Consider the following 26,092-nt stretch of genomic DNA (forward strand, 5'->3'; position numbering starts at 1 on the left):
CACACACACACCATATACGCTAACAAAACACACATGCATATTGACGCCACACACACAGACACTCTTCACATGTGCTGCTGCTATTCTGTTTATTATCTATCCTGATAGCCTAGTCACTTTTACCCCTACCTACATATTACCTCAACTACCTCGTACCCCTTCACATTGACTCAGTACTGTTTCCGTTTTCTATTTTTATTTTACTTTTGAACTCAGCATTGTTGGAAAAGGGCTTGTAAGTAAGCATTACACAGTGAAGTCTACACCTGTTGTATTCGGCGCATGTGACAAATGCCATTTGATTTTCTGATCGAACTTTATCGATGTACCAGCAACAGTCATTTTTCAAACTTTGGTCATCCTACTTTGATTTGGTTTCATCCAAATACCATCTAATTTGATGAAAAGCATGATTTCGACCTTTAACCTCTCTAATCTCCTCCTCTGTATCCACAGGGCAACATGCGTGAAGTGAGGGAGGCTGAGGGGGTCATTCCATCATGCAATGTGTGTGTGACAACAGAACCCAGTGCCCTTATCTTAATAAGTTCACATCAACGGAATACGGGTCCACCGCGGATCACCGGACATCAGGTACAAGCTTGCATGATCAACCAACATTTTTATTTTACGTACACAATGTTACCCTAGTGCACTATGTAGGGAATACTATGCCATTTCGGACTCACCCTGACATTAGAAGTGACATGAGTTTGAATAACAATTTGCGGGCACTCTTAACACAGTGTTTCTCATGGTCTTGGAGAGCTACAGGGCGTGCAGTCTTTTGATCCAGTCTATACTATGAAGTATGTGGTGTTTCAGTGCTGAGCTGGAACAAAGGACCCGACTTGATGACCACTTCTCTAACATGTAACTAACAGCCAATGTTAACCCTTTCCTAACCCTGTTGTGAAGGAGGATGCCTCAGAAGCATGCCTCTCTGAGGAAGAGGAGGAATACGAGGATGAAGATCATCACTCATCATCCTCTGACACACTCACATGCAGTTTTCCTGAGGTAAAGATAAAATAAAACAAAAACCTAAAACACAAGATATATCTTTGGCCCATTCTAGTTTGTTGGCTACAGCCACAAATTATTATTTTAATCCCACCTCTGCTCCAATTGAATTGACTCCTCATTTATTTGCCAGCTCCATTTTGGGACTTGATCAAAATATTACAGTAAAGAGTGGGGTTAGGGCTAACATTTAAAGTTAGTGGTCGTAATGTGGTTGTTGCACATAGAGTGGGATTGTTCTATGCCTCCAGAAAACAGGAAGTACACTACTTCATACAATTTCTGACTTATTCCTTTCATCATGTCACTATTGTACGGTGTTCATAGCAACACACGTCCTTTGAAGTTACGTCAAGAGTCTCCTGCAGTGGTCACCTACAGTTCCCTCTTTTCTTTGAATGCTATTCCGTGTGGGCATGCAACCATATTTACCCATATTTATGATCAGTCTTACTTTGCAGTATTTCATGTTTTTTGAAGTTATTGAATGTTTTCCTCTGATGTCATTGTAATGATAGTTTAAAACACTTCAGCGAGCAGGCCTTACTAATCAACCGGGCCCAGGTATCCTGGAAATATATTCATCTCATTCCATCAGTAGAGGATGCCTGGTTATTCTTTAAAAGTGCTTTCCTCACCATCTTAAATAAGCATGCCCCATTCAAATATTTTGAACCAGAACAGATATAGCCCTTGGTTCACTCCAGACCTGATTGCCCTTGACCAGCACAAACATCCTGTGGCGTACTGCATTAGCATTGAATAGCCTCCGCGATATGCAACATTTCAGGGAAGTTAGGAACTAGCTTTTTCAAACAGATATTTGCATCCTGTAGCACAAACTCCAAGAAGTTCTCAGGCACTGTAAAGTCCATTGAGAATAAGAGCACCTCCTCCCAGCTGCACTGAGGCTAGGAAACACTGTCACCACTGATAAATCTACGATTAGCGAGAATTTCAATAAGCATTTTTCTACGGCTGGCCTTTTTATTTTACCCTTATTTAACTAGGCAAATCAGTTAAGAATGATTTTTTTCAATGACGGCCTAGGAACAGTGGGTTAACTGCCTGTTCAGGGGCAGAACGACAGATTTGTACCTTGTCAGCTCGGGGGTTTGAACTTCCAACGTTTCGGTTACTAGTCCAACGCTTTAACCACTAGGCTACCCTGCCGCCCCTTGCTTTCCACCTTGCTACCACCCCGGGCCAACTCTGCACCCCCCACAGCACCTTGCCCAAGCCTCCCCCATTTTTCCTTCACCCAAATCCAGATAGCTGATGTCCTGAAAGAGCTGCAAAATCTGGACCTCTACAAATCAGCTGGGCTAGACAATTTGGACCCTCTCTTTCTAAAAATTAGCTGCCGCAATTGTCGCAACCCCTATTACTAGCCTGTTCAACCTCTCGCCTGGTTCACCAACTACTTCTCTGATAGAGTTTAGTTTGTCAAATCGGAGGGCCTGCTGTCCGGACCTCTGGCAGTCTCTATGGGGGTGCCACAGGGTTCAATTCTCGGGCCGACTCTTTTCTCTGTATACATCAATGATGTCGCTCTTGCGGCTGGTGATTCTCTGATCCACCTCTACGCTGACGACACCATTCTGTATACTTCTGGTCCTTCTTTGGACACCGTGTTAACTTCTTGATGCACCCATCTCCTTAGCTGGATCGTCAACCACCGCTGAATTGCAGAGCGCCAAATTCTAATTCAATTACTAAAAATATTTAATTTTCCTGAAATCACAAGTGCAATATAGCAAAACACAGCTTAACTTGTTGTTAATCCACCTGGTGTGTCAGATTTCAATAAAGCTTTTTGGCGAAAGCATATATTTATGTAAGCACATCTCTCTCAGTAGACAAAATATTACAAACAGCTAGCAGCCAAGTAGATTGGGCACGAAAGTCAGAAAAGCAATAAATTAAATCGCTTACCTTTGATCTTTGGATGTTTGCACTCACGAGACTCCCAGTTACACAAATGTTCCTTTTGTTCCATAAAGATTATTTTTATATCCAAAATACCTCCATTTGGTTGGCACGTTATGTTCAGAAATCCACAGGCTTGAGCGGTCACGACATCGCAGACAAAAATTCCAAATAGTATCCATAATGTTCGTAGAAACATTTCAAACATTTTTTATAATCAATCCTCAGATTGTTTTTACAATATGTAATCGATAATATATCAACCGGGAATGTAGCTTCTTCAATAGGAGAGAAAGAGAAAATGGCTGCTCCAAGCTGTTAAGCATACAAAACGCTGCTGGCACCCAGCCATACAATGACGCTTTGTGATCTTTCTCACTCATTTTTCAAAATAAAAGCCTGAAACTGTCTAAAGACTGTTCACACCATGGGGAAGCCATAGGAAAAAGGAATCTGGTTGATATCCCTTTAAATGGAGCTTTCAAAATAGAGGCCAGTTACTGGTTTGATTTTCCTCAGGTTTTCGCCTGCAATATCAGTTCTGTTATACTCACAGACAATATTTTGACAGTTTTGGAAACTTTAGAGTTTTCTATCCTAATCTGACAATTATATGCATATTCTAGATTCAGGGCTTGAGAAATAGGCAGTTTCATTTGGGTACGTTTTTCATCCAAACATCAAAATACTGCCCCCTACACTCAAGAGGTTAACTAACCTCCAGACGAGCTTCAATGCCATACAACTCACCTTCCGTGGCCTCCAACTGCTCTTAAATGAAAACAAAACTAAATGCATGCTCTTCAACTGATCTCTGCCCACCTGCCTAGCATCACTACTCTGGAAGGTTCTGACTTAAAATATGTGGACAACTACAAATACCTAGGTGTCTGGTTAGACTGTAAAAACTCCTTCCAGACTCATATTAAGCATCTTCAATCCAAAATTAAATCTAGAATCAGCTTCCTATTTCGCAACAAGCATCCTTCACTCATGCTGCCAAACATACCCTCGTAAAACTGACTATCCTTGACTTTGGCGATGTCATTTACAAAATAGCCTCTAACACTACTCAGCAAATTGGATGCAGTCTATCACAGTGCCATCCGTTTCATCACCAAAGCCCCATATTTTACCCACCACTGCAACCTGTATGCTCTTGTTGGCTGGCCCTCACTTCATATTCGTCGCCAAACCCACTGGCTCCAGGTCATCTATAAGTCCTTATAGCCCCGCCTTTTCTCCGCTCACTGGTCACCATAGCAGCACCCAACCGTAGCATGGGCTCCAGCAGGTATAACTCACTGGTCACCACCAAAGCCAATTCCTGCTTTGGCCGCCTTTCCTTCCAGTTCTCTGCTACCAATGACTGGAACGAATTGCAAAAATCACTGAAGCTGGAGACTCATATCTCCTTCACTAGCTTTAAGCATCAGCTATTAGAGCAGCTTACAGATCATTGCACCAGTACATAGCCCATCTGTAAATAGCCCATCCAACTACCCCATCCCCATATTGTTATTTATTTATATATTTTTTTTTTTTGCTCCTTTGCACCCCAGTATCTCTACTTGCACATTCATCTTCTGCACATCTATCACTCCAAGATTTATTTGCGAAATTGTAATTATTTCGCCACTACGGCCTATTTATTACCTTACCTCCCTAATCTTACTTCATTTGCACACACTGTATATAGACTTTTCTATTGTGTTAACTGGCTTACCTTGTGAAATAAAAATATATAATTTTTTAAATGTGGGACTTATAACAGGGTTTAAGTTTAACATGTTATACTTTTACTGATTGTCCTACCTCGACATCCCTTGGACACTCTCAGAGGCAGCTGCCATTCAAGAGCCCTGTCTGCCACACACACCCATAACACGTGTGTGTACTGTGTGTGTTAGGACCCAGACGAGACTCTTAGCCACCAGGAGCTGGCAGAATCAGTGGCTACAACCACACACTGGCTCCAGGATAGTGACGCTATGTCTGAAGCCCACATCGGCGCTGTCACTAAGGTAAGCAGACGTTTATAGGAAGTCCTCTACATGTGGTCGTTTTTCCTTATTAGCAGTCACTAAAGGTTTAACAGTTGCTCTCTCGCTCTGTCGCTCTGTCGCTCGCTCTGTCTGTCTGGCTGGCTGGCTGGCTGGCTGAGAGGGTAACACTTTATAATAACGTTAATTTGAAAGCCATTAATATATAATTTACTAGGCATGTGTTAATGATTTACTGCACATGAATGTAAATCATTAAGTATAATGAACAAAAATATAAACGCAACATGTAAAGTGTTGTTCCCATGTTTCATGAGCTGAAATAAAAGATCCCAGAAATGTTCCATAAGCACAAAAACATATTTCTCTCAAATTCTCTGGACACATCTGTTTACTTCCCTGTTAGTGAGCATTTCTCCTTTGCCAAAATAATTCATCCACTTGACAGGTGTGGCATATCAAGAAGCTGATTAAACAGCATGATCATTACACAAGTGCACATTGTGCTGGGGACAATAAAAGGCCACTCTGGGGTATTGTGTCACACAACACAATGCCTCAGATGTCTCAAGTTTTCAGGCATGCTGACATGCAATTGGCCTGCTGACTGCAAGAATGTCCACCAGAACTGTTGCCAGTGAATGTAATGTTAATGTATCCTCCATAAGCCATCTCCAAAGTTGTTTTAGAGAATTTGGCATTACGTCCAACCACGTGTAACCACGTGTAACCACACCAGCCCAGGACCTCCATATCCGGCTTCCTCACCTGCTGGATCATCTGAGACCAGACACCCGGACAGCTGATGAAACTGAGAAGTATTTTTGTCTGTAATAAAGCCCCTTTGTGCGGACAAAGTCATTCTGATTGGCTGGGCCTGGCTCCCCTTTGGTTGGGCCTATGCCCTCCAAGGCCCACCCATGGCTGCGCTCCTACCGAGGTCTTGTGAAATCCATAGATTGGGGACTAATAATTTATTTTCAATTGACTGATTTCCTTATATTAACTGTAACTCTGTAAAAATATTTGAAATTGTTGAATGTTGCATTTAAATTTGTGTTCAGTATACTTTATTAGACATAGTAAACTATTCATAAACATGCCTTTAATGCCCTTGTTCATCAAAAACATTTTATTTGTCACATGCGTCAAATACAATACAGTAAAATGCTTACTTACAAGCCCTTATCCAACAATGCAGTTTTAAGAAAAATAAGTATTAAGAAAGATTTTACTAAAATAAACGAAGTAAAAATGCAAGTAGTCCGGGTAGTCATTTGATTAGCTGTTCAGGAGTCTTATGGCTTGGTGGTAGAAGCTGTTAAGAAGCCTTTTGGACCTAGACTTGGTGCTCCGGTACCGCTTGCCGTGTTGTAGCAGAGAGAACAGTCTATGACTCGGGTGGCTGGAGTCTTTGGCAATTTTTAGGGCCTTCCTCTGACACTGCCTGGTATAGAGGTCTTGGATGGCAGGAAGCTTGGCTCCAGTGATGTACGGAGCCGTACGCACTACCCTCTGTAGTGCCTTGTGTTCGGAGGCCGAGCTGTTGCCATACCAAGTAGTGATGCAAACAGTCAGGATGCTCTGGATGGTGCAGCTGTAGAACTGTTTGAGGATCTGAAGACCCATGCCAAATCTTTGTTTGGATCATGATAGTTCATTGGTGATGTGGACATCAAGGAACTTGAAGCCCTCAACCTGTTCCACTACAGCCCTGTAGATGGGAATGTGATCGGCCCTCCTTTTCCTATAGTCCACAATCATCTCCTTTGTCTTGATCACATTGAGGGAGAGGTTGTTATCCTGGCACCACACTGCCAGATCTCTGTTACTGTAATTTAATTATGCCAATGTGCTTTCATCAATTGAAAGCCCTTAATCTATTTTATGAGAATTTGTAAGATTTCTTGTTTGCATAAAATAGACGCAGACCAGTCTTTCAATAATAGGTAATGGAATTTATTTTCGGAGCGCGCTCCCACTTAATCACGTGCAGCAGTTTATATACAGATCATGACGTCATTTCATTGCTTTAACAGAATCCCCTCCTCTCGACCGGGACAAAGTAAGGTGAAAAGTTCATTCTAACTTACTAACACACTCCCAGATAACTTTTGACCCCTCAACATTATCGTTCACCACTGAACTGACGGTTTTAATTAACAGAAAACCTAGGAATGCACTCACTGCCTTATCTCAAAACCCCAGAGCTAAGTTTCTGTAGGGTCAACCATAAGCTAACGACCTTATCTGTTTTCACAGTCCACAACCCATTCGTTCCATTCCTACTTTTTATTGCTCCTTGTCCGTGTCACACAATCCCTTCTTATGAACTCATATTGTTAATCACTTATAAAACAGAGTATAAGTTTACTTAGTTACAAGTCTATTTAAAATGGGGATAATGTTTATTCATTTATCCATAATAAATCCAACAGTCTCTGACCTCTTCCCTATTAGGCTGTCTCATTGTTGTCGGTGATCAGGCCTACCACTGTTGTGTAGTCGGGAAAAACTTGCTGATGGTGTTGGAGTCGTGCTTTGCCATGCAGTCATGGGTGAACAGGGAGTACAGGAGGGACAAAGCACATACCCCTGATGGGCCCCCATGTTGAGGATCAGCGTGGCAGATGTGTTGTTACCTACCCTTAGGCCACCCCCAGGTTTTATCAGGAAGTCCAGGATCCAGTTGCAGAGGGAGGTGTTAGTCCCAGGGTCCTTAGCTTAGTGATGAGCTTTGAGGGCACTATGGTGTTGAACGCTGAGCTGTAGTCAATGAATAGCATTCTCACATAGGTGTTCCTTTTGTCCGGGTGGGAAAGGGCAGTGTGGAGTGCAATAAAGGTTGAGTCCTCTCTGGATCTGTTTGGGCGGTATGCAAATTGGAGTGGGTCTAGGGTTTCTGGGATAATGGTGTTGATGTGAGCCATGATCAGCCTTTCAAAGCTCTTCATGGCTACAGACGTGAGCGCTATGGGTCATTTAGGCAGGTTACGTTGGTGTTCTTGGGCACAGGGACTAGGGTGGTCTGCTTGAAACATGTTGCTATTACGGACTTAGTCAGGGACAGGTTGAAAATGTCAGCGAAGACACTTGCCAGTTGGTCAGTTGACGCTCGGAGTATATGTCCTGGTAATTCGTCTGGCCCTGCAGCCTTGTGAATGTTGACCTGTTAAAGGTCTTGCTCACATCGGCTACCGAGAGTGTTATCTCACAGTCATCCAGAACAGCTGGTGATCTCATGCATGCTTCAGTGTTGCTTGCCTCGACACGAGCATAGAAGTCATTTATCTCGTCTGGTTGGCTCGTGTCATTGGGCAGCTCGCGGCTGTGCTTCCCTTTTTAGTCTGTAATAGTTTGCAAGCCCTTCCACATCCGATGAGCATTAGAGCTGGTGTCGTAGGATTCAATCTTAGTCCTGTATTGACACTTTCCCTGTTTGATGCTTCATCGGAGGGCATAGCGGCATTTCTTATAAGCGTCCGGGTTAGAGTCCCGCTCCTTGAAAGCGGCAGTTCTACCCTTTAGCTCAGTACCGTGTTGCCTGTAATCCATGGCTTCTGGTTGGGGTATGTACGTACAGTCACTGTGGGGACGACGTCATCGATACACTTATTGATGAAGCCAATGACTGATGTGGATGATTCCTCAATGCCATTGGAAGAATCCTGGAACATATTCTAGTCTTCCCTGCATGACTCATATTATTAACAAAGGGGCATTTCACGCATAAATGAAAGTTTGTCAAAAGTGTACTAATGTCAAGATGAAACCATGTCCCACAACATTTGTTGTGTAGATACCAATCTGGAAAAGTCTGTCAAACTTTGATTTGAAAGTGCAATGTCCCTTTAACAACCCATTTTATAAATTATTAGCAGTACAGAATCTAAAGTGGCCACTATATCTTCATAATAGGTATATAAATAATGTATCGTTTTATAAACAATGTGTTGCTCTTTTTTTGTCCAGGTGGCAAAGGGCAGTGTGGAGTGGGAAGTCAACTAAATAAAATAAACATTTGTAATGATTTGATCTTAGCAAATCACATTTCTGGAAGGTGTGGCTCCGAATCAGAGGTACACAAGACAGTGGTGTTTGCAGGGAAGTTCAGAGGGAGGTGATTTATTATAAATAAGGCCAGGGCTATGGGTTGGTACTTTTTCTATTGGACAAGGACTTTTCCCCTATCTCTCTATTGGGTTAATGAATGCCACTTTTGACGCATTGATCCACCAGACCCTATCGAACATTGGGCTAAATTTTTCAGTATCTAATCTAAAGTGTGACACTTTTCACCAAGTCTTAAATTGGTCAGATACCTTTTAATTACATAACACACATGAGGTTGGAGAAAAGTCACCAATTTATTGACATACAGCTAGCTTACATGTTACAAATTAGCAAAAAGCTATAGTGTGGCTAACTAATGTTGTAAGTTATCTAGGTCGCTGCTAGCTGGCAGATTCAAAGGTAGCGGTGAAGTGAAAAATGAAGACAGAAAATTATGCACCGGTGTCATTGTACATTACTGTGATGGAATACCCTCCCATTTGACTGTTCTGTGACTCACTGAAAAGGAATTATCAACCTCACCGAGAGTTAACACGCACAGGAAACTGTATTGCCAAGCAGAGTATGGAAATGATCTGCAAGTACAGAGAAAGACAAATACTGAATTAACTATACATGGAACAACATGAATATGAACGGTGCAAAGTAGTGAATAGGGTAATGACCACAATAGCTCAAGGGGAGAGAATGCTAAGTATAACAAAGGACCGTATCGAAAAGGAAACATAAACATTTTACATGAACATGCAGCATAAATAACTCAGTAATAACATTACAGGGAATAATAATTGCAACTACGACTAACAGTAATAGTAAAGACACACACACATCTCAGCCATAACAACAACCATTACTCACTTTTACCCACGCACTCCATGAACACACTGCCGTAAATTCACCTCTAGCGACCCTGAAGGCAATGGCCATCGGGACATAGGGATGCGTCGGGCCTGATTTAGCCAGTGCTGGACCAGCTACATCCTCTTAGCCAATCAAAGAGTGCCATTGTTACTGTTGTGAGAGTGCTGTCATGGTTGCTATGGTTATTATGTTTAGGTTGACACTATATGCTACAATGTATTGCTATGCTACAATGCAAGGGTGCACATGAAAATAAGAATTTGTTCTTAACTGACTTGCCTAGTTAAATAAAGGTAAAATAAAATAAATAAAAAATATCGTAGAAAAAGGGCATTAAAATAGAAAACATGGTGCGGACGTCTGCTTTCATCTGAGCGTACCGATCAGATGCGGATGTGGATCAGCTAATGACGGATAGCTAGCCCGCAGCTAGGCAGCTAGCTTCAGTACCATCTAGCGAGTCAACAATGCAAATGTTGTACAGGTGTGATCTATTAGACATTCTGATTGTATGTCAAGAAAATATTAACTTTTCTTAAACCCCCTGTCTGCTGTGTAATTATTTATGTTTTTAAACTTATCTGAGCCATAGCCTGGAATCACAACTAATATTCCCCATTACTATCCAATCAGCATCCTCTCAAAAATTCTGAGTGGGTAAAAATCCACAGGGCCAAACGCTGCATTTTGGATTAGGTCATCTTCTGATTGGTTGAAGGTGATCTAATTGCTCACAAATTAGTTTTAATAATGCCCCTCGTGACATTGTCAGATAGTTTTTTAATGATGGGATGGCCAGGCTGATATTATGAAGGGGAAATTCATGAAAAGATTTATAATCATTTCAACCTTCATGAATAATTTTGGATAAATGGCTGCAACTTTAGATTGGGTACTGCAAACAAGTTTACTAATAATTTGTACATTGTGGTTCTTAAAACCTCTTATGGATAGGGGAGACGCTAGTCTCAACTGGCCAATTGCTGGGGGAAATGCAGAGCGCCAGATTCAAATAAAATGCTATAAAATTCATTAAATCACACATGTAAGATACTCAATTAAAGCTACACTCGTTGTGAATCCAGCCAACATGTCAGATTTTAAAAATGCATTTCGGTGAAAGCATAAGAAGCTATTATCTGATAGCCTGCACCATCTGCACCAGCAGTAAACAAAGGAGCTAGCATAGCAGGCGCTACACAAAACGCTGAAATAAAATATGCATGACCTTCTTTTGCATTCCAATATGTCCCATAAACATCACAATTGGTCCCTTTGTTCGATTAATTCCATCCATATATATCGAAAATGTCCATTTATAAAGCGCGTTTGATCCAGAAAAAAACAGCTTACAAAATCGCAACGTCACTAAAAAATATTTCAAAAGTTGCCTATAAACTTTGCCAAAATATTTCAAACTACTTTTGTAATACAACGTTAGGTATTTTTAAACGTTAATAATCGATCAAATTGTAGACGGGGCAATCTGTATTGAATACAGGAAAGAAAAGAAACCAGTACTGCTTTTCACGTCTGGAGCAACTCACAAAAGTGTCCTCAGTTCCGAGCTGGCCTACTTCTTCATAGCATAAAGGAATAATCTCAACCATATTCCAAAGACTGGTGATATCCAGTGGAAGCGGTAGGAACTGAAAATGGGTTCCTATTAAATATCCAATGGCAAAGACAATATAGGGAACAGAGAGGGGGGAAAGAATCTGAACAGTTAGTCCTCGGGGTTTTGCCTGCTACATAAGTTCTGTTATACTCACAGACATGATTCAAACAGTTTTAGAAACTTCAGAGTCTTTGCTATCCAAATCTATGAATAATATGCATATCTTATATTCTTGGCATGAGTAGCAGGAAGTTGAAATTGGGCACGCTATTTATCCAAAAGTGAAAATTCTGCCCCCTAGCTTTAAGAGGTTTTAAGACAATAACATATCGATCATGAATAAAGGCAGAAGTAATAAGTGATAGTTTATGACTTCATAGTATGTAAATTGCTCACTGACATAAACATACTGTAGTTTTTTATACATTTTATAATTATGGTTTAGAAATAATTTACAGATCATTAACAAATTCATTATCCATGATGTATTAATGAGCATTGTTAAACAGTGATAACCGTTTACAAATACCTTAATTACTAGTGGTAAATGAAGTCGTAATAATGATTTACAAGTGTTCAGCAAATCATTAATAAATGCCTTAATAATGATCTATTAATGGATTATAAAGTGTAAAGTGTAAAGATGTAAAGTGTTACCAGATCATTGAGTAAAGAAGTAATTGCATGTCAGATTCCATACCACTCTATTGGGGTTGGGTTTGATTCATTCCAACCATCTTCGTTCAGGAGTTGGACACCCCGGAGTCTTGTGTAGACCCAGAAGACACTAATTCTGGTTTAATATCTGAGAAGATCCAACCAACACCTGAAAAAACAGACCGAGCACCTGCAGACACCCTGTCATTACCGGCTCAGTGGAAACCCATCTCCAAGACCACTATATCAGAAAACAAGCCGACAGAATCAGTCAGTAAAGACATTAACAAGGAGACTTTGTCAGTAACCGAGAAGTCTGAATTAGTAACCAAGGCAACTGTCTCATTACCTGAAACTAGTTCAGTGACCATGGAGACTGGACCAGCATCTGTAAAAAGTGTCTTGGCAACCAAAGAAACTGGAGAAGTACCTGTGAAGATTGGATCAGTAACCAAAGAGATACAATCAGTACCTGAGACTACTTCTGTAACAAAGATGACTGGGTCAGTAACAAAGATGACTGGGTCAGTAACAAAGATGACTGGGTCAGTAACCAAGATGACTGGGTCAGTAACCAAGGAAATTGGGACAGTTGCCAATGGTCAGTTGCCAAATACACCCAGCGACCCCCAGGAAGACCTGGTAAGAGTACCATACCCGTGCACCACATATGTACACACACTCACACACACAATTACCTGCCCGCACGTTTTACGTTTATTTTTCATAGGATGGGAGATGGGACCTCCTTCACACTCGACTGTCTGAGAAACTCAACACCTTGAGGAATATTCAGGAGGAGGATCTACATGCGGTCAGTTCACACTGTCACACCTCCCTGATTCAAGTACTCATCAGACCTGGGTCAAAATTTAGCAGAGGTACAGGATTTTAAGGGCGGCTGTCCTCAAGCCATTATATTGTGTTGATGGTGCTCTCCATGTGGTTGTGTAGGCTACAGGGTCAAGGGCAGAGGGGACCGGCGGTGGCTTTGGTGGTCTGAGAGAGATAGAGGTGTGTGCTGCAAGCCTTAGACAACTCAGACACAGAGCAAGTGGGCTTTCCTCTGCCAATTCAAAGGAAGGCGGCTATCCCATGTTGGATAGAGAGCTCTACACAGCTCTGTGTGGAGTGGAGCATTCTCTGGAAACACTCACTGGCCTGTTGCCCAGTCCCTCTATTACCACAGTGGAGGACAGTCAACTAAGATTGCTACAGATGGAGGTACAGTACCTACAAACTGCTGATTTACATTTATAGATCTCTGGAAATAGGTAGCATATATTGCACACTGGCGGTGACATTTTCGTGGTGCAAAAGAGCACCGATCTGTGATTGAACTTTTTTTCAACAATGTGAGAAATAAGGAGGTGATTATTCATATTATTACGTTGATGTATAAATAGTTGCCGCCTAATAACACACATTGTTGAACAAGTAAACTTTGCCAGATGAAAAATTGTGCCAGGTTTAATCTGTGCTCTTTTGCACTATGGAAATGTCACCCTGGGGTTTTTTAATCACTCACTATCAAATTAGCTAAACTGCAATAACAATATTTTCAGATGACAAAATCTCGGAACCTGTGCAAATGAACTGTGCATGTGTGTATGTGTGCGTGTGTATGTGTATGTGTGTGTGTATACCTGTGTGTGTGTGTCTATGTGCCTCACAGTGCCTCTCAGTGGAGCTGCCAGCCTTGAGTGAGGAGCTGAACCATTTAAGGTCAGGCATCAACCCAGACCAGTTGTCTGAAGCACCAGAGACCACAGCCCAGTGTGTGACCTGTCTTCAGTGTTGTTTTCAAACAGCCCAGTCAGCCCTCACCTCCTCACTGAGCCGGCTACACACAGAACTGGGCCACAATCAGGTCAGTGGCTCCACACAAACCACCTCACAACAACTTCACAATAACATCACAACCAACCCACAACCACTTTGCAATCACCTAAGGTTTGGGATACGGTTCGAACAGAAAAAACTTGAGAGTTAAGTATAGGAATTCATTCGGAGTGGTTAAGGTAAGGGTTAAGGTCTGGGTTAAAACAGAACAATTAAAAATGAGTGCCTAGCAATGGGATTGAACCTGCGATGCACCGAGCCGTAGTTCATGGTTTAAGCCCTTCTTCAATCCCCATCCACAACACCCTAGCAAGCCATGAGACTGCTAGATTGTAATAGGCACTTGTGTTGCCTCTTGTGGACAGTATTAAAATTGCATGCATACATCCTGGACAAATGTCTAATACCGCAGTGGAACTGGTGTGACCTGGCTGCCCTACAAGCACATTATTATCCAGACTTACAGGAGCAATTAGGATTAAGTGCTTTGCTCAAGGGCACGTTGAAAGATTTTTCAGCTAGTCTGCTCAGGGATTCAAACCAGCTACCTTTCAGTTACTGGCCCAACTCTAACCGCTGGTTTACCTGCCACCCAGCACTTCTTAATCCCCTCACAAACCATCTCACAACCACCTTACAGCCATTAGCTAGAACAGATATCCTTGTGTTCTTTACGATATGCAACGGGCTCTCATGCCTTACTGCTTAACCAGGACTTGTCAATGTCTGTCTCTTTTCACTGTGCGCTGCATGCAGGCAGGGACGGAGCAACAGGAGAGCCACGTGTGCGTGTATGATGATTTTGAACGTGGACAGAGTGATCCATTCACACACATCAAGGATGTCCCCATGCTGGAGGTACAACATTTAGTTTGTTAATCATAGGGCTAGTGAATGTTTGTGTGAGTTTGTGTGTGTGTGTGTGCCCCTTTGTCAGTATATTCCCACGTAATCCCGTCTTTTACTCTAGATGTCTACTGTAGGTCAGTAACGATGGTGTGTCTCTGCAGTATGTCGTTGGTCGGTGTCCCGAGGATGCAGTGGAGCTGCAGCGGGTGTCCCAGGCCCTGCTGCAGGGTTTGGCCAGTCTGGTGGAGCTAGGCAGAGAGCGTCTGGCAGACAGTCAGGACCACCCACCACACAGCCGCACCCAGCTGCAGACTCTGCTCAGCAGGCACAAGGTAAGCATATGCTGGGGAAAAGAGAGTGTTATGTCAAGTCATTTTATGCACATTCGACTTGGCATGGGAGCTGATGGAAAAGAAGAACAACTGTAGAGGACAGTGTCTTCCCACTCGGAAAGCAGTTGAATCCAAGTTTAAATGAACGTTTGGGATCATCTCCATGTAAACCTCTGACCAATTGCCATGTGATTTTGTCAATTTAGAAACTGGGTTTCAATTTATTATTTTGTGTCTGTGTGTGTCTGTCTGTGTGTGTCTGTGTTTGGCGCTGGCTGAACAGAAGTTGTACCAGGTTATGGAATCCCAGCTGGCATTGGTTCAGCGGCTGTTCCAGTGTGAGCCACAGGGGGGGCTGGTTGGTCAAGAGGATGAACAGGTCCGGCTGGAGCAACAGGTCACCACTCTGCAGCAACATGCTCTGGAGCAGGGAGCCACCATGCACAGAAGGCTGCAGGTACACGCACACACATGAAAGACCCACATAAGTAAACACATACACTCACACTGTGTGTGTGTGTGTGTGTGTAGGTCTGGACAAGGTGGGAGGAGGGCTGTGTTCAGCTGGGCCGGCAGCTGGAGGAGCTGGAAGCCCTCATCCCCTGCGAGGATCTGGTGGAGGAAAAAGAGGGGCTACTACAGGAAAGACTGGACACCTGTCAGGTATCCAAACCTCCCTCCCTCTCCTCCTCTTCTCTCTACTACTCTTCCTTCCTTCCTTCCTTATCTTGCTCTCTTTGTGTCTGTCTCTCTGCTCTCTTTGTGTCTGTCTCTCTGCTCCCTTTGTGTCTGTCTCTGCTATCTTTGTCTGGCTCTCTGCTCTCTTTGTGTCTGACTCTCTGCATGCTCTTATCTGTCTTCTTTTTCTCATTGCATTGACCATCTCAGTATTTCTTGACGTCCCTATCATCTCCTCATCCCTCTCTCGTTCACTGTCCCATATCTCCTTCTGTCCACCCCCTTTCTTCTCCTCACATACCCAATTGAACAACATTTGCCCACTAAGAATTAGTTTGCACTACGTAACCAGTGTAGCCCTTATTCTTAATTTGTATCACTGGAAGATACTGTATATCATGAGCATAAGTCTTAAGCAACAGGTGTCTTATGTCCACATGAGCGATGCATCCTTCGTGTACTGGGATGAAACCACCTGTTGTCTAATTCCAGTAACCAACAACAATGTAGGACGTACCACAGACTGACTCCCAAATGGCACCCTATTCCCCTCATAGGACTCTTGTCAAAAGCAGTCCACTATGTAGGGAATAGGGGGCCATTCGGGACACAGCCATACAGAGAGAGCTGGATGTAAACCAGGCCCTTCAGTGAATGACGGATTCATGGGCACCTGGCACAAGAAAGATGGAGAGAAAGAGAGATGGAAAGATAGAAGGAGAGAGAGAGGTGGACAGAGAGTAATGGGTGAAAAAAAGGAGAGTTATTTGTTGTGGCATCGCTTCATTCCAAAATCAAATTACTTGGAGGAATACGGATGGCCATTATCGGAGAGTAGAACACGGTGTTCCATTTCGGATTCCCTCCCCATAACTAGCTGACTTCCCCCCTCCCTTTTACAATTACAGAATCCTATTTCTCATCTCTCGGACGGACCGACTTGAGTGGAATGTGTGTGTGTGCACATGTGTGTGCACGTGTGTGTGTAGGGGTAGAGTACACATGCTTCTTTTCATCAAATCTCCTTAATAGATTTATGCCTTCCCCTATCTGGCTATAATAACTGAATGAGATGCTGTTTACGATCAAAATGGTCTCCTATTCCCTGTATAGTGCATTACTTTTAAACAAGCCCATAGGGCTCAAGTCAAAAGTAGTGTACTATGTAGGGAATAGGAGGCCATTTGGGACTCATAGGCACTGGTGTGGGGGTGGGCATGGGTTCAGGTGAGGATTCGGGTGGTGATGATTCCATTCTCACTCTCTATGCATTTCTTTTGCTCCTTTTGCCTTGTTCCCTATCGCACTTCTTTTTTTTGTGTTGCATTTCCCCTTTTCACGTTTCTCTCCCCATTATCCCTCTCATTATTTCTCTCTTTCTGTATCCCTTGCAAACATCCCCTTCCTCCTCCTCCCTCTGTCTCCTCTCACTTTCATTCTCTGTTCCTGTCTTCCCCTCCTCTCCCTTTTCCTTCCCCTCCTCTTCCTTTTCCTTCCCCTCCTCTCCCTTTTCTGTTCCCGCTTCATTTTCTTTTCCTCTCCCCACATCCCACAATAATTATTTGATTCCTACATTTCTTTTCATCCCCCTTTCTTCTGGCCCTACCTCTTCTTTTTTCTCTCTTATTCAAAACACATTCCCTTCTCAATTTTTATTCTTTCACATTTTCAACCTATCCCACCCCTATTCACCCCCTTCTCTCTCTCTCTGCTTACCCTTTTTCCCCCCATTAGCGAGTGCTGGCCCTGTTGGAGGAGTGCAGGCCTGCCCTGGGCTCGGTCCTGGACCAGGGGAAGGCTCTGCAGGCCTGGGGATGCAGTACCGGGGTCGGCGGCACAGGAGGCGTACTGGAGCTGCGCTGGCGGGCTGTCCGCAGCAAGGCAGAGCAGGAGAGCCAACGCAGCCGCGACATAAGGGACAACTGGACCAGGTGGGCGCACACAGACAGGGTTTTCGGAAAATGGACAGGGACATACACACAACATAGCTGTGGGAACATGTACAGTGCCTTCAGAAAGTATTCACACCCCTTGACTTTTTCCAAATGTTGTTGTGTTACAGCCTGAATTAAAAATGGATTCAATTGAGATTTTGGGTCATTAGCCGACACACAATATCCCATAATGTCAAAGTGAAATTATTTTTAGAAATGTTTACAAATTAATAAAAAATTAAAAGCTGAAAAGTCTTCAGTTAAAATGTACTTAACAATTATAAGTTGCATGGACTCTGTGTGCAATAATAGTGTTTAACATGACTGTATATGACTACCCCATCTCTGTACCCAACACATACAGTCGTGGCCAAAAGTTTTGAGAATGACACAAATATTAATTTTCAAAATGTTTACTGCTTCATTGTCTTTAGATATTTTTGTCAGATGTTACTATGGAATACTGAAGTATAATTACAAGCATTTCATAAGTTTAATTGACAATTACATGAAGTTGTCAATATTTGCAGTGTTGACCCTTCTTTTTCAAGACCTCTGCAATCTGCCGTGGCATGCTGTCAATTAACTTCTGGGCCGCATCCTGACTGACGGCAGCCCATTCTTGTATAATCAATGCTTGGAGTTTGTCAGAATTTGTGGGTTTTTGTTTGTCCATTCGCCTCCTGAGGATTGACCACAAGTTCTCAATGGGATTAAGGTCTGGGGAATTTCCTGGCCATGGACCCAAAATATCGATGTTTTGTTCCCCGAGCCACTTAGTTATCACTTTTGCCTTATGGCAAGGTGCTCCATCATGCTGGAAAAGGCATTGTTCGTCACCAAACTGTTCCTGAATGGTTGGGAGAAGTTGCTCTCAGAGGATGTGTTGGTACCATTTCTTTATTCATGGCTGTGTTCTTAGGCAAAATTGTGAGTGAGCCCACTCCCTTGGCCGAGAAGCAACCCCACACATGAAGGGTCTCAGGATGCTTTACTGTTGGCATGACACAGGACTGATGGTAGCACTCACCTTGTCTTCTCCGGACAAGCTTTTTTCCGGATGCCCCAAACAATCGGAAAGGGGATTCATCACAGAAAATGACTTTACCCCCAGTCCTTAGCAGTCCAATCCCTGTACCTTTTGCAGAATATCAGTCTGTCCCTGATGTTTTTCCTGGAGAGAAGTGGCTTCTTTGCTGCCCTTCTTGACACCAGGCCATCCTCCAAAAGTCTTCACCTCACAGTGCGTGCAGATGCACTCACACCTGCCTGCTGACATTCCTGAGCAAGCTCTGTACTGGTGGTGGCCTGATCCCGCAGCTGAATCAACTTTAGGAGACGGTCCTGGCGCTTGCTGGACTTTCTTGGGCGCCCTGAATCCTTCTTCACAACAATTGAACCGCTCTCATTGAAGTTCTTGATGATCCGATAAATGGTTGAATTAGGTGCAATCTTACTGGCAGCAATATCCTTGCCTGTGAAGCACTTTTTGTGCAAAGCAATGATAACAGCACGTGTTTCCTTGCAGGTAACCATGATTGACAGAGAAAGAACAATGATTCCAAGCACCACCCTCCTTATGAAGCTTCCAGTCTGTTATTCAAACTGAATCAGCATGACAGAGTGATCTCAAGCCTTATCCTTGTCAACACTCACACCTGTGTTAATTAACAAGAGAATCACTGACGTGATGTCAGCTGGTTCTTTTGTGGCAAGGCTGAAATGCAGTGGAAATGTTTTTTTTGCGATTCAGTTCATTTGCATGGCAAAGAGGGACTTTGCACTTAATTGCAATTCTTCTGTTCACTTTTCATAACATTCTGGAGTATATGCAAATTGCCATCATACAAACTGAAGCAGCAGACTTTGTGAAAATTAGTATTTGTGTCATTCTCAAAACTTTTGGCCACGACTGTACACTTTTCTGTAAGGTCCCTCAGTCGAGCATTGAATTTCAAGCACATATTCAACCACAAGGACCAGGGAGTTTTTCCTATGGTTCGCAAAGAATTGGTAGATGGGTAAAAAAAGCAGACATTGAATATCACTTTGAGCATGGTACAGTTATTAATTACACATTGAGAGGTGTATCAATACACCCACTCACTACAAAGATACAGGTGTCCTTCCTAAATCAGTTGCCAGAGAGGAAGGAAACCGCTCAGGGATTTCACAATGAGGCCAATGGTGAGTTGAATGGCTGTGATAGGAGAAAACTGAGGATGGATCAACAATATTGTAGATACTCCACAATATTAACCTTATATGACAGAGAGTAAAGAAGGACCTGTACAGAAGAAAAATATTCCAAAACAATCCTAGAGGATAAACTGGTTCAGTCTGCTTTCCAACAGACACTGGGAGACAAATTCACCTGTCAGTCGGGACAATAACCAATGCCAAATATACACTGCAGTTTATTACCAAGGCGACATTGAATGTTCCTGAGTGGCCTAGTTACAGTTTTGACTTAAATAATCTTGAAAATGACTGTTTAGCAATGATCAACAGCCAACTTGACAGATTTTTTAAAAGCTTCATGGGAAAATATTGTACAATCCAGGTGTATTTGGTATTTTATTAGGTAAAAACGTGCCGCTCTGTTCTGGGCCAGTTGCAGCTTAACTAGGTCTTTCCTTGCAGCACTCGTCCACAGGACTGGACAATAATCAAGATTAGACTAAACTAGAGCCTGCAGAACATGTTTTTTGGAGTGTGGTGTCAAAAAAGCAGAGCATCTCTTTATTACGACCAAACCTCTCCCCATTTTTACAACCATTGAATCTATATGTTTTGACCATGACACTTTACAATATAAGGTAACGCCAAGTAATTTAGTCTCCTCAACTTGTTCAACAGCCACACCATTCATTACCAGATTCAGCTGAGGTCTAGAACTTAATTAAGGAATGATTAGTACCAAATACAATGCTCTTAGTTCCACAGATGGTTAGGACCAGTTTATTACTTGCCACCCATTCCAAAACAGACTGCAACTCTTTAAGGGTTTCAGTGACTTCATTAGCTGTAGTTGCTAATGTGTATATGGTTGAATCATCAGCATACATGGACACACACGCTTTGTTTAATGCCAGTGGCAGGTCATTGATAAAAATAGAAAAGAGTAGAGGGCCTAGACAGCTGCCCTACGGTACACCACATTTTACATATTTGACATTAGAGAAGCTTCCATTAAATAAAACCCTTTGAGTTCTATTAGATAGATGGCTCTGAATCCACAATATGGAAGAAGTTGAAAAGCCATAACACATATGTTTTTTCAACAACAGGTTATGGTAAATAATATCAAAGGCTGCACTGCACAGTACAGCTCCCACTATCTTATTGTCAATTTCTTTCAACCAATCATCAGTCATTTGTGTCAGTATAGTACATGTTGAGTGCCCTTCTCTGTAAGCATGCTAAAAGTCTGTTGTTAATTTGTTTACAGAGAAATAGCATTGTATTTGGTCAAACATAATTTTTTCCAACAGTTTGCTATGAGCTGGCAGCAAGCTTATAGGTCTGCTGTTAGAACCAGTAAAGGCCGCTTTACCACTTTTGGTTAGCGTAATTACTTTGGCTTCCCTCCAGACCTGAGGTAAAGAATATAGAGTCAGCTACCATCCTCAGTAGCTTTCCATCTAAGTTGTCAATTCCAATTGTCATTATTGATCGATAACAATTTTTCCACCTCTCCCACACTAACTTTACGAAATTCAAACTTGCAATGCTTTTCTTTCACTATTCATTTTTTTTATGCATGAATACATTTGCTCACTGTTCATTGTTGGCATTTCTTGCCTAAGTTTGTCCACTTTGCCAATGAAATAATCATTAAAATAATTGGCAACATAAAATGGTTTTGTGATAAATAAGCCATCTGAGTCGATGAAAGATGGAGTTGAATTTGTCTTTCTGCCCATAATTTAATTTAAAGTACTCAAGTTTTTTTTCTATCATTCTTTATATCATTGACCTTGGCTTCATAATACAGTTTAATCTTTTTTTGTTGAGTTTAGTCCCATCATTTTTTTGCAGTAAGTAAGCCAGTCAGATGTGCAGCCAGACTTATTAGCCACTCCTTTTGCCCCATCTCTTTCAACAATACAGTTTTTCAATTCCTCATCAAGCCATGAATCCTCAACAATTCTAACAGTCAGCTTCTTAACAGGTGCACGTTTATCAATAATTGGAAGAAGCAATTTCATAAATGCATTAAGTGCAGCGTCTGGATGCTCCTCATTAATCACATCAGACCAACAAGTATTTTTAACATCATCCACATAAGAGTCAGAGCAAAATATTTTGTATGATCTCTTGTACACTATTTTAGGACCAGCTGTTGGAACTTTGGCTTTCCTGGATTTTGACGCTATATTGTGATCACCGCATTCAATGGGTACGGATACAGCTTTAGAGCAAAGTTCTACAGTATTAGTAGAAATGTGATCGATACATGTGGATGATCTTGTTCCTGTAGTGTTTGTAAACACCCTGGTAGGTTGATTAATAACCTGAACCAGATTACAGGCACTGGTTACAGTAAGAAGCTTCCTCTTGAGCGGACAGCTTGATGAAAACCAATCAATATTCAGGTCCCCAAGAAAGTAGACCTCTCTGTTTACATCACATACACTACGAAGCATTTCACACATATTATTTAGAAACTGACTGTTAGCACTTGGTGGTCTATAGCAACACCCCAAAAGAAAAGGCTTTAGATGGGCCAAGTGAACCTGCAACCACAACACTTCAATAACACTTGACATAAGATCTTCTCCAAGCATTACAGGGATATGGCTCGGAATATATACAGCAACCCCTCCCAAATAAGCATTTCTGTATCGTCTATAGATGTTATATACTTGTATTGCTACTGCTGTATCATCAAATGAATTATCTAAGTGAGTCTCAGAAATGGCAAATATATGAATGTTATCTGATGTTAGCAAGTTATTGATTTCATTAACCTTATTTCGAAGGCTACATATATTAATATGGGCTATTTTCAGCCCTTTTCTGGGTAGCTTATCAGAGATTGACATAATACTGAAAAGAGCAAACAAAGCAAGAGAAAAAAATATACATTCAGCAGTCCATTAATAAATTGGGGTGTGTGTGTGATGCGGTGTGCAAACCTCTTGTAGACTTCCCCAGAAAGACGCACAGCTGTAAGTGCTGCCAAAGGTGATTCTAACATGTATTGACTCGGGGTTGAATACTTATCTAATGAAGATATATTAGTGATTTATTTTCCATTCATTTAAACAAAAGGAGTATTTTGTGTAGATATTTGACAAAAAATGACAATTATATCCATTTGAATTCCACTTTGTAACACAACAAAATGGGGAGAAAGTCAAGGGTGTGTGATTACTTTCTGAAGGCACTATAAATGTGGACTGCTTTGCATAAGCACACATCGAACGATGTTTGAACCCTGTTTTCTCTCTTGTAGGTTCCACAACGACTCTGTTTCGCTCACTGGATGGATGGGCAGTGTTAAAGAACGCCTGAAGACATGGAGAAGTCTGCCCGACGCCACACCTCAAAACGAGGAGCTCACCAGTACTTACCTCATCCAGCTACTGGTAAAATTCTTAGGGAAAAAAACTTTAGATGACATGATTTGTAGCTCAATGTAGTAAATAATCGGAATTCATGTTACATGACTGACAGTGTCACCCAGACCCTACCGGAAATGTATGGATACACAGAAAAACAACTTTTATTGTATAACACATTTAATTGTAACATGTTAAAAATGCAGTCCATCTGTCTTTTCTTTCACAACACCTGAAAGCTAGTTTGGTGTGAGTTTTTGGTTCCTAAATACATTACAAATGTGTTGGAAACATCAAGTCAGTTCACATGCCATGGGAAATGTTAGAATTGCAAACTGAATGTGTGAATTTTGTTTGAAATTTCCGGTATGGGAGCTGTTCGATTTGACTTTTGGTTCTTTGATAGGAGTTTTCAGTGGAGCTGGAAACCAGGTCCGCTGAAAAGGCCTCTGCGCTCAGGGCGGGCACATTGCTACTGCAGCTGAAGGAGGCTGATGCACCGGGGCTGCGCAGACAGCTAGCGCAGCTGGAGCAAACTTGGACCGAAGTCACGTCTGCACTTCCCATAGCCCAGGAGAGACTGCACCAGGTGGGGATATGATTGGTTGGTTGATTGTTTGGTTGTGCTCTTGATAAGCATCTGAGTAGAAGGTGTCTTGTAGTAGAACCAGGCTGTAGTGTAGTAGAACCAGGTTGTAATGTAGTAGAACCAGCTTGTAATGTAGTAGAACCAGCTTGTAATGTAGTAGAATCAGCTTGTAGTGTAGTAGAACCAGCTTGTAGTGTAGTAGAACCAGCTTGTAGTGTAGTAGAACCAGCTTGTAGTGTAGTAGAACCAGGCTGTAGTGTAGTAGAACCAGGTTGTAGTGTAGTAGAACCAGGTTGTAGTGTAGTAGAACCAGGTTGTAGTGTAGTAGAACCAGGCTGTAGTGTAAGCAGCTGAGTAGTAGAACTAGGCTATAGTGTCGTAGAACCAGGCTATAGTGTAGTAGAACCAGGTTGTATTGTACTATAACCAGGCTCTAGTGTAGTGCCCCCTCAACACTGCGATGCAGTGCCTTAGACTCCTGTGCCACTTGGGAGGCCCAAGATGACTTAAACATATTTTGGGGGGCAAAATTTTTCCCAATTTTTTTTTCCCACACATTTAAAAAAAATATCTTCCCACGTACCCCATGGGGACTGCCGACGTACCCGTACCCCTGGTTGGGAAACAATGCTCTACGTAACCAGCGCGGAAAGGAAAGAGCTGGGAAACCAAGCGTGATGGAAAAGAGAGGAGTGAAAAGGAAAGGATACCAAGCCTCGCTGGGCTATTGAGACACACCCATTATCTTTCAAATAATCTCCTAACAACACACACAGATGGGATGAACAAAGAGAAGAGGCAAAGACTAGTTTTTCCATTTGGCCCCTCGTCTATCACCACTGAATCCGAGCAGGTTCTCAGAACTTTCAACAAACGGCCGATCGTTGTGCCAAACTGAACAGTGAGGGTGCATCTAAAATGGCACCCTGTTCCCTATTTAGTGCACTACTTTTGAGCTGGTAGTGCACTATATAAGGAATATGGTGTCATTTGGGATTCACACTGTGAACTCTTTCATGTACAATATGACCTGTTGTGGGTTCACTGACTTGATGAAGATAGGGGAGAGGAGGAGATGAAAGAAGAAGCTTATCTTCAGACAACGGGGGTTGCACGTCATTGGCACTGGCTCCCACAGTGCATGCATCACCGGAGCATCAAAACCCATTACCTATACTCGCACACAAACACACACAGAACATGCACAGAGACAGACACGCAGTCACGCACACACACAGACATGCACACACACTGGCATTGCCCCCTCTCCTCCCCCTTGCAGCTGTGGTCTCAGTGAAGGCCAGTTCACAGCGCCGCATACAACGACTTTCTTTCTTTTTAACTCTCCTTTTTCCCCCCTGTGTTTTGTCAAATGAAGGATATAAGTCAGCTACTGGGAAACTCCTCGATAAGAGCAGAAAGGGATAGTTTGTCTGTGGTCAAATTCACAGCTTTAGGATATTCTAAAACGGCATACAAATATGGTATATTTACACTGGTATGCCTTTCTAAAGCAATGCTCTACATTATATTGTTGACTATATAGTGCATTCAGAAAGTATTCATACCCCTTGACTTATACCACTTTTTGCTGTGTTACAGCCTGAATTCAAAATGGATCAAATAGCTTTTTTTCTCACTCATCAACATACCACATAATGACAAAGTGAAAATGAAATACAGAAATATCGAGTATTCACACCCATGAGTCAATACATGTTAGAATCACCTTTGGCAGCAATTACAGTCTTTCTGGGTAAGTCTCTAAGAGCTTTGCACACGTGGATTGTACAATATTTGCACCAAATAATTATTCAAGCTCTGTTAAGTTGGTTGTTGATCATTGCTAGACAGCCATTTTTAAGTCTTGCCAAAGATGTTCAAGCTGATTTAAGTAAAAACTGTAACTAGGTCACCCAGGAACATTCAATGTCGTCTTCGTAAGCAACTCCAGTATATATTTGGCCTTGTGTTTTAGCTTATTGTCGTGCTGAAAGGTGAATTTGTCTCCCAGTGTCTGTTGGAAAGCACACTGAACCATGTTTTCCGATAGTATTTTGCCTGTGGTTAGCTCTATTCCATTTATTAATATTATTATTATTTTAAACTCCCTAGTCCTTGCCAATGACAAGCATA

The 26,092-nt window shown here is 42.2% G+C and overlaps 1 protein-coding gene across 1 annotated transcript in view; it reads left to right on the forward strand.

Annotated features, from left to right (window-relative positions):
* Window positions 1-26,092, forward strand: part of LOC115107488 (nesprin-2-like) — a 217,424-nt gene that overhangs the window by 104,993 nt on the left and 86,339 nt on the right. The window contains exons 64-77 of the mRNA XM_065008488.1: window positions 457-594; window positions 919-1,020; window positions 4,863-4,976; window positions 12,256-12,807; window positions 12,896-12,979; window positions 13,120-13,389; window positions 13,841-14,035; window positions 14,764-14,865; window positions 15,018-15,188; window positions 15,472-15,645; window positions 15,720-15,851; window positions 17,601-17,797; window positions 23,262-23,394; window positions 23,774-23,956. Coding sequence (XP_064864560.1) covers window positions 457-594; window positions 919-1,020; window positions 4,863-4,976; window positions 12,256-12,807; window positions 12,896-12,979; window positions 13,120-13,389; window positions 13,841-14,035; window positions 14,764-14,865; window positions 15,018-15,188; window positions 15,472-15,645; window positions 15,720-15,851; window positions 17,601-17,797; window positions 23,262-23,394; window positions 23,774-23,956 — 2,547 coding nt within the window. The remainder of the gene's footprint in view (window positions 1-456; window positions 595-918; window positions 1,021-4,862; window positions 4,977-12,255; window positions 12,808-12,895; window positions 12,980-13,119; window positions 13,390-13,840; window positions 14,036-14,763; window positions 14,866-15,017; window positions 15,189-15,471; window positions 15,646-15,719; window positions 15,852-17,600; window positions 17,798-23,261; window positions 23,395-23,773; window positions 23,957-26,092) is intronic.

Source organism: Oncorhynchus nerka, linkage group LG24 (genome assembly GCF_034236695.1).
Source record: "Oncorhynchus nerka isolate Pitt River linkage group LG24, Oner_Uvic_2.0, whole genome shotgun sequence".
Classification (NCBI taxonomy): Eukaryota; Metazoa; Chordata; class Actinopteri; order Salmoniformes; family Salmonidae; genus Oncorhynchus; species Oncorhynchus nerka.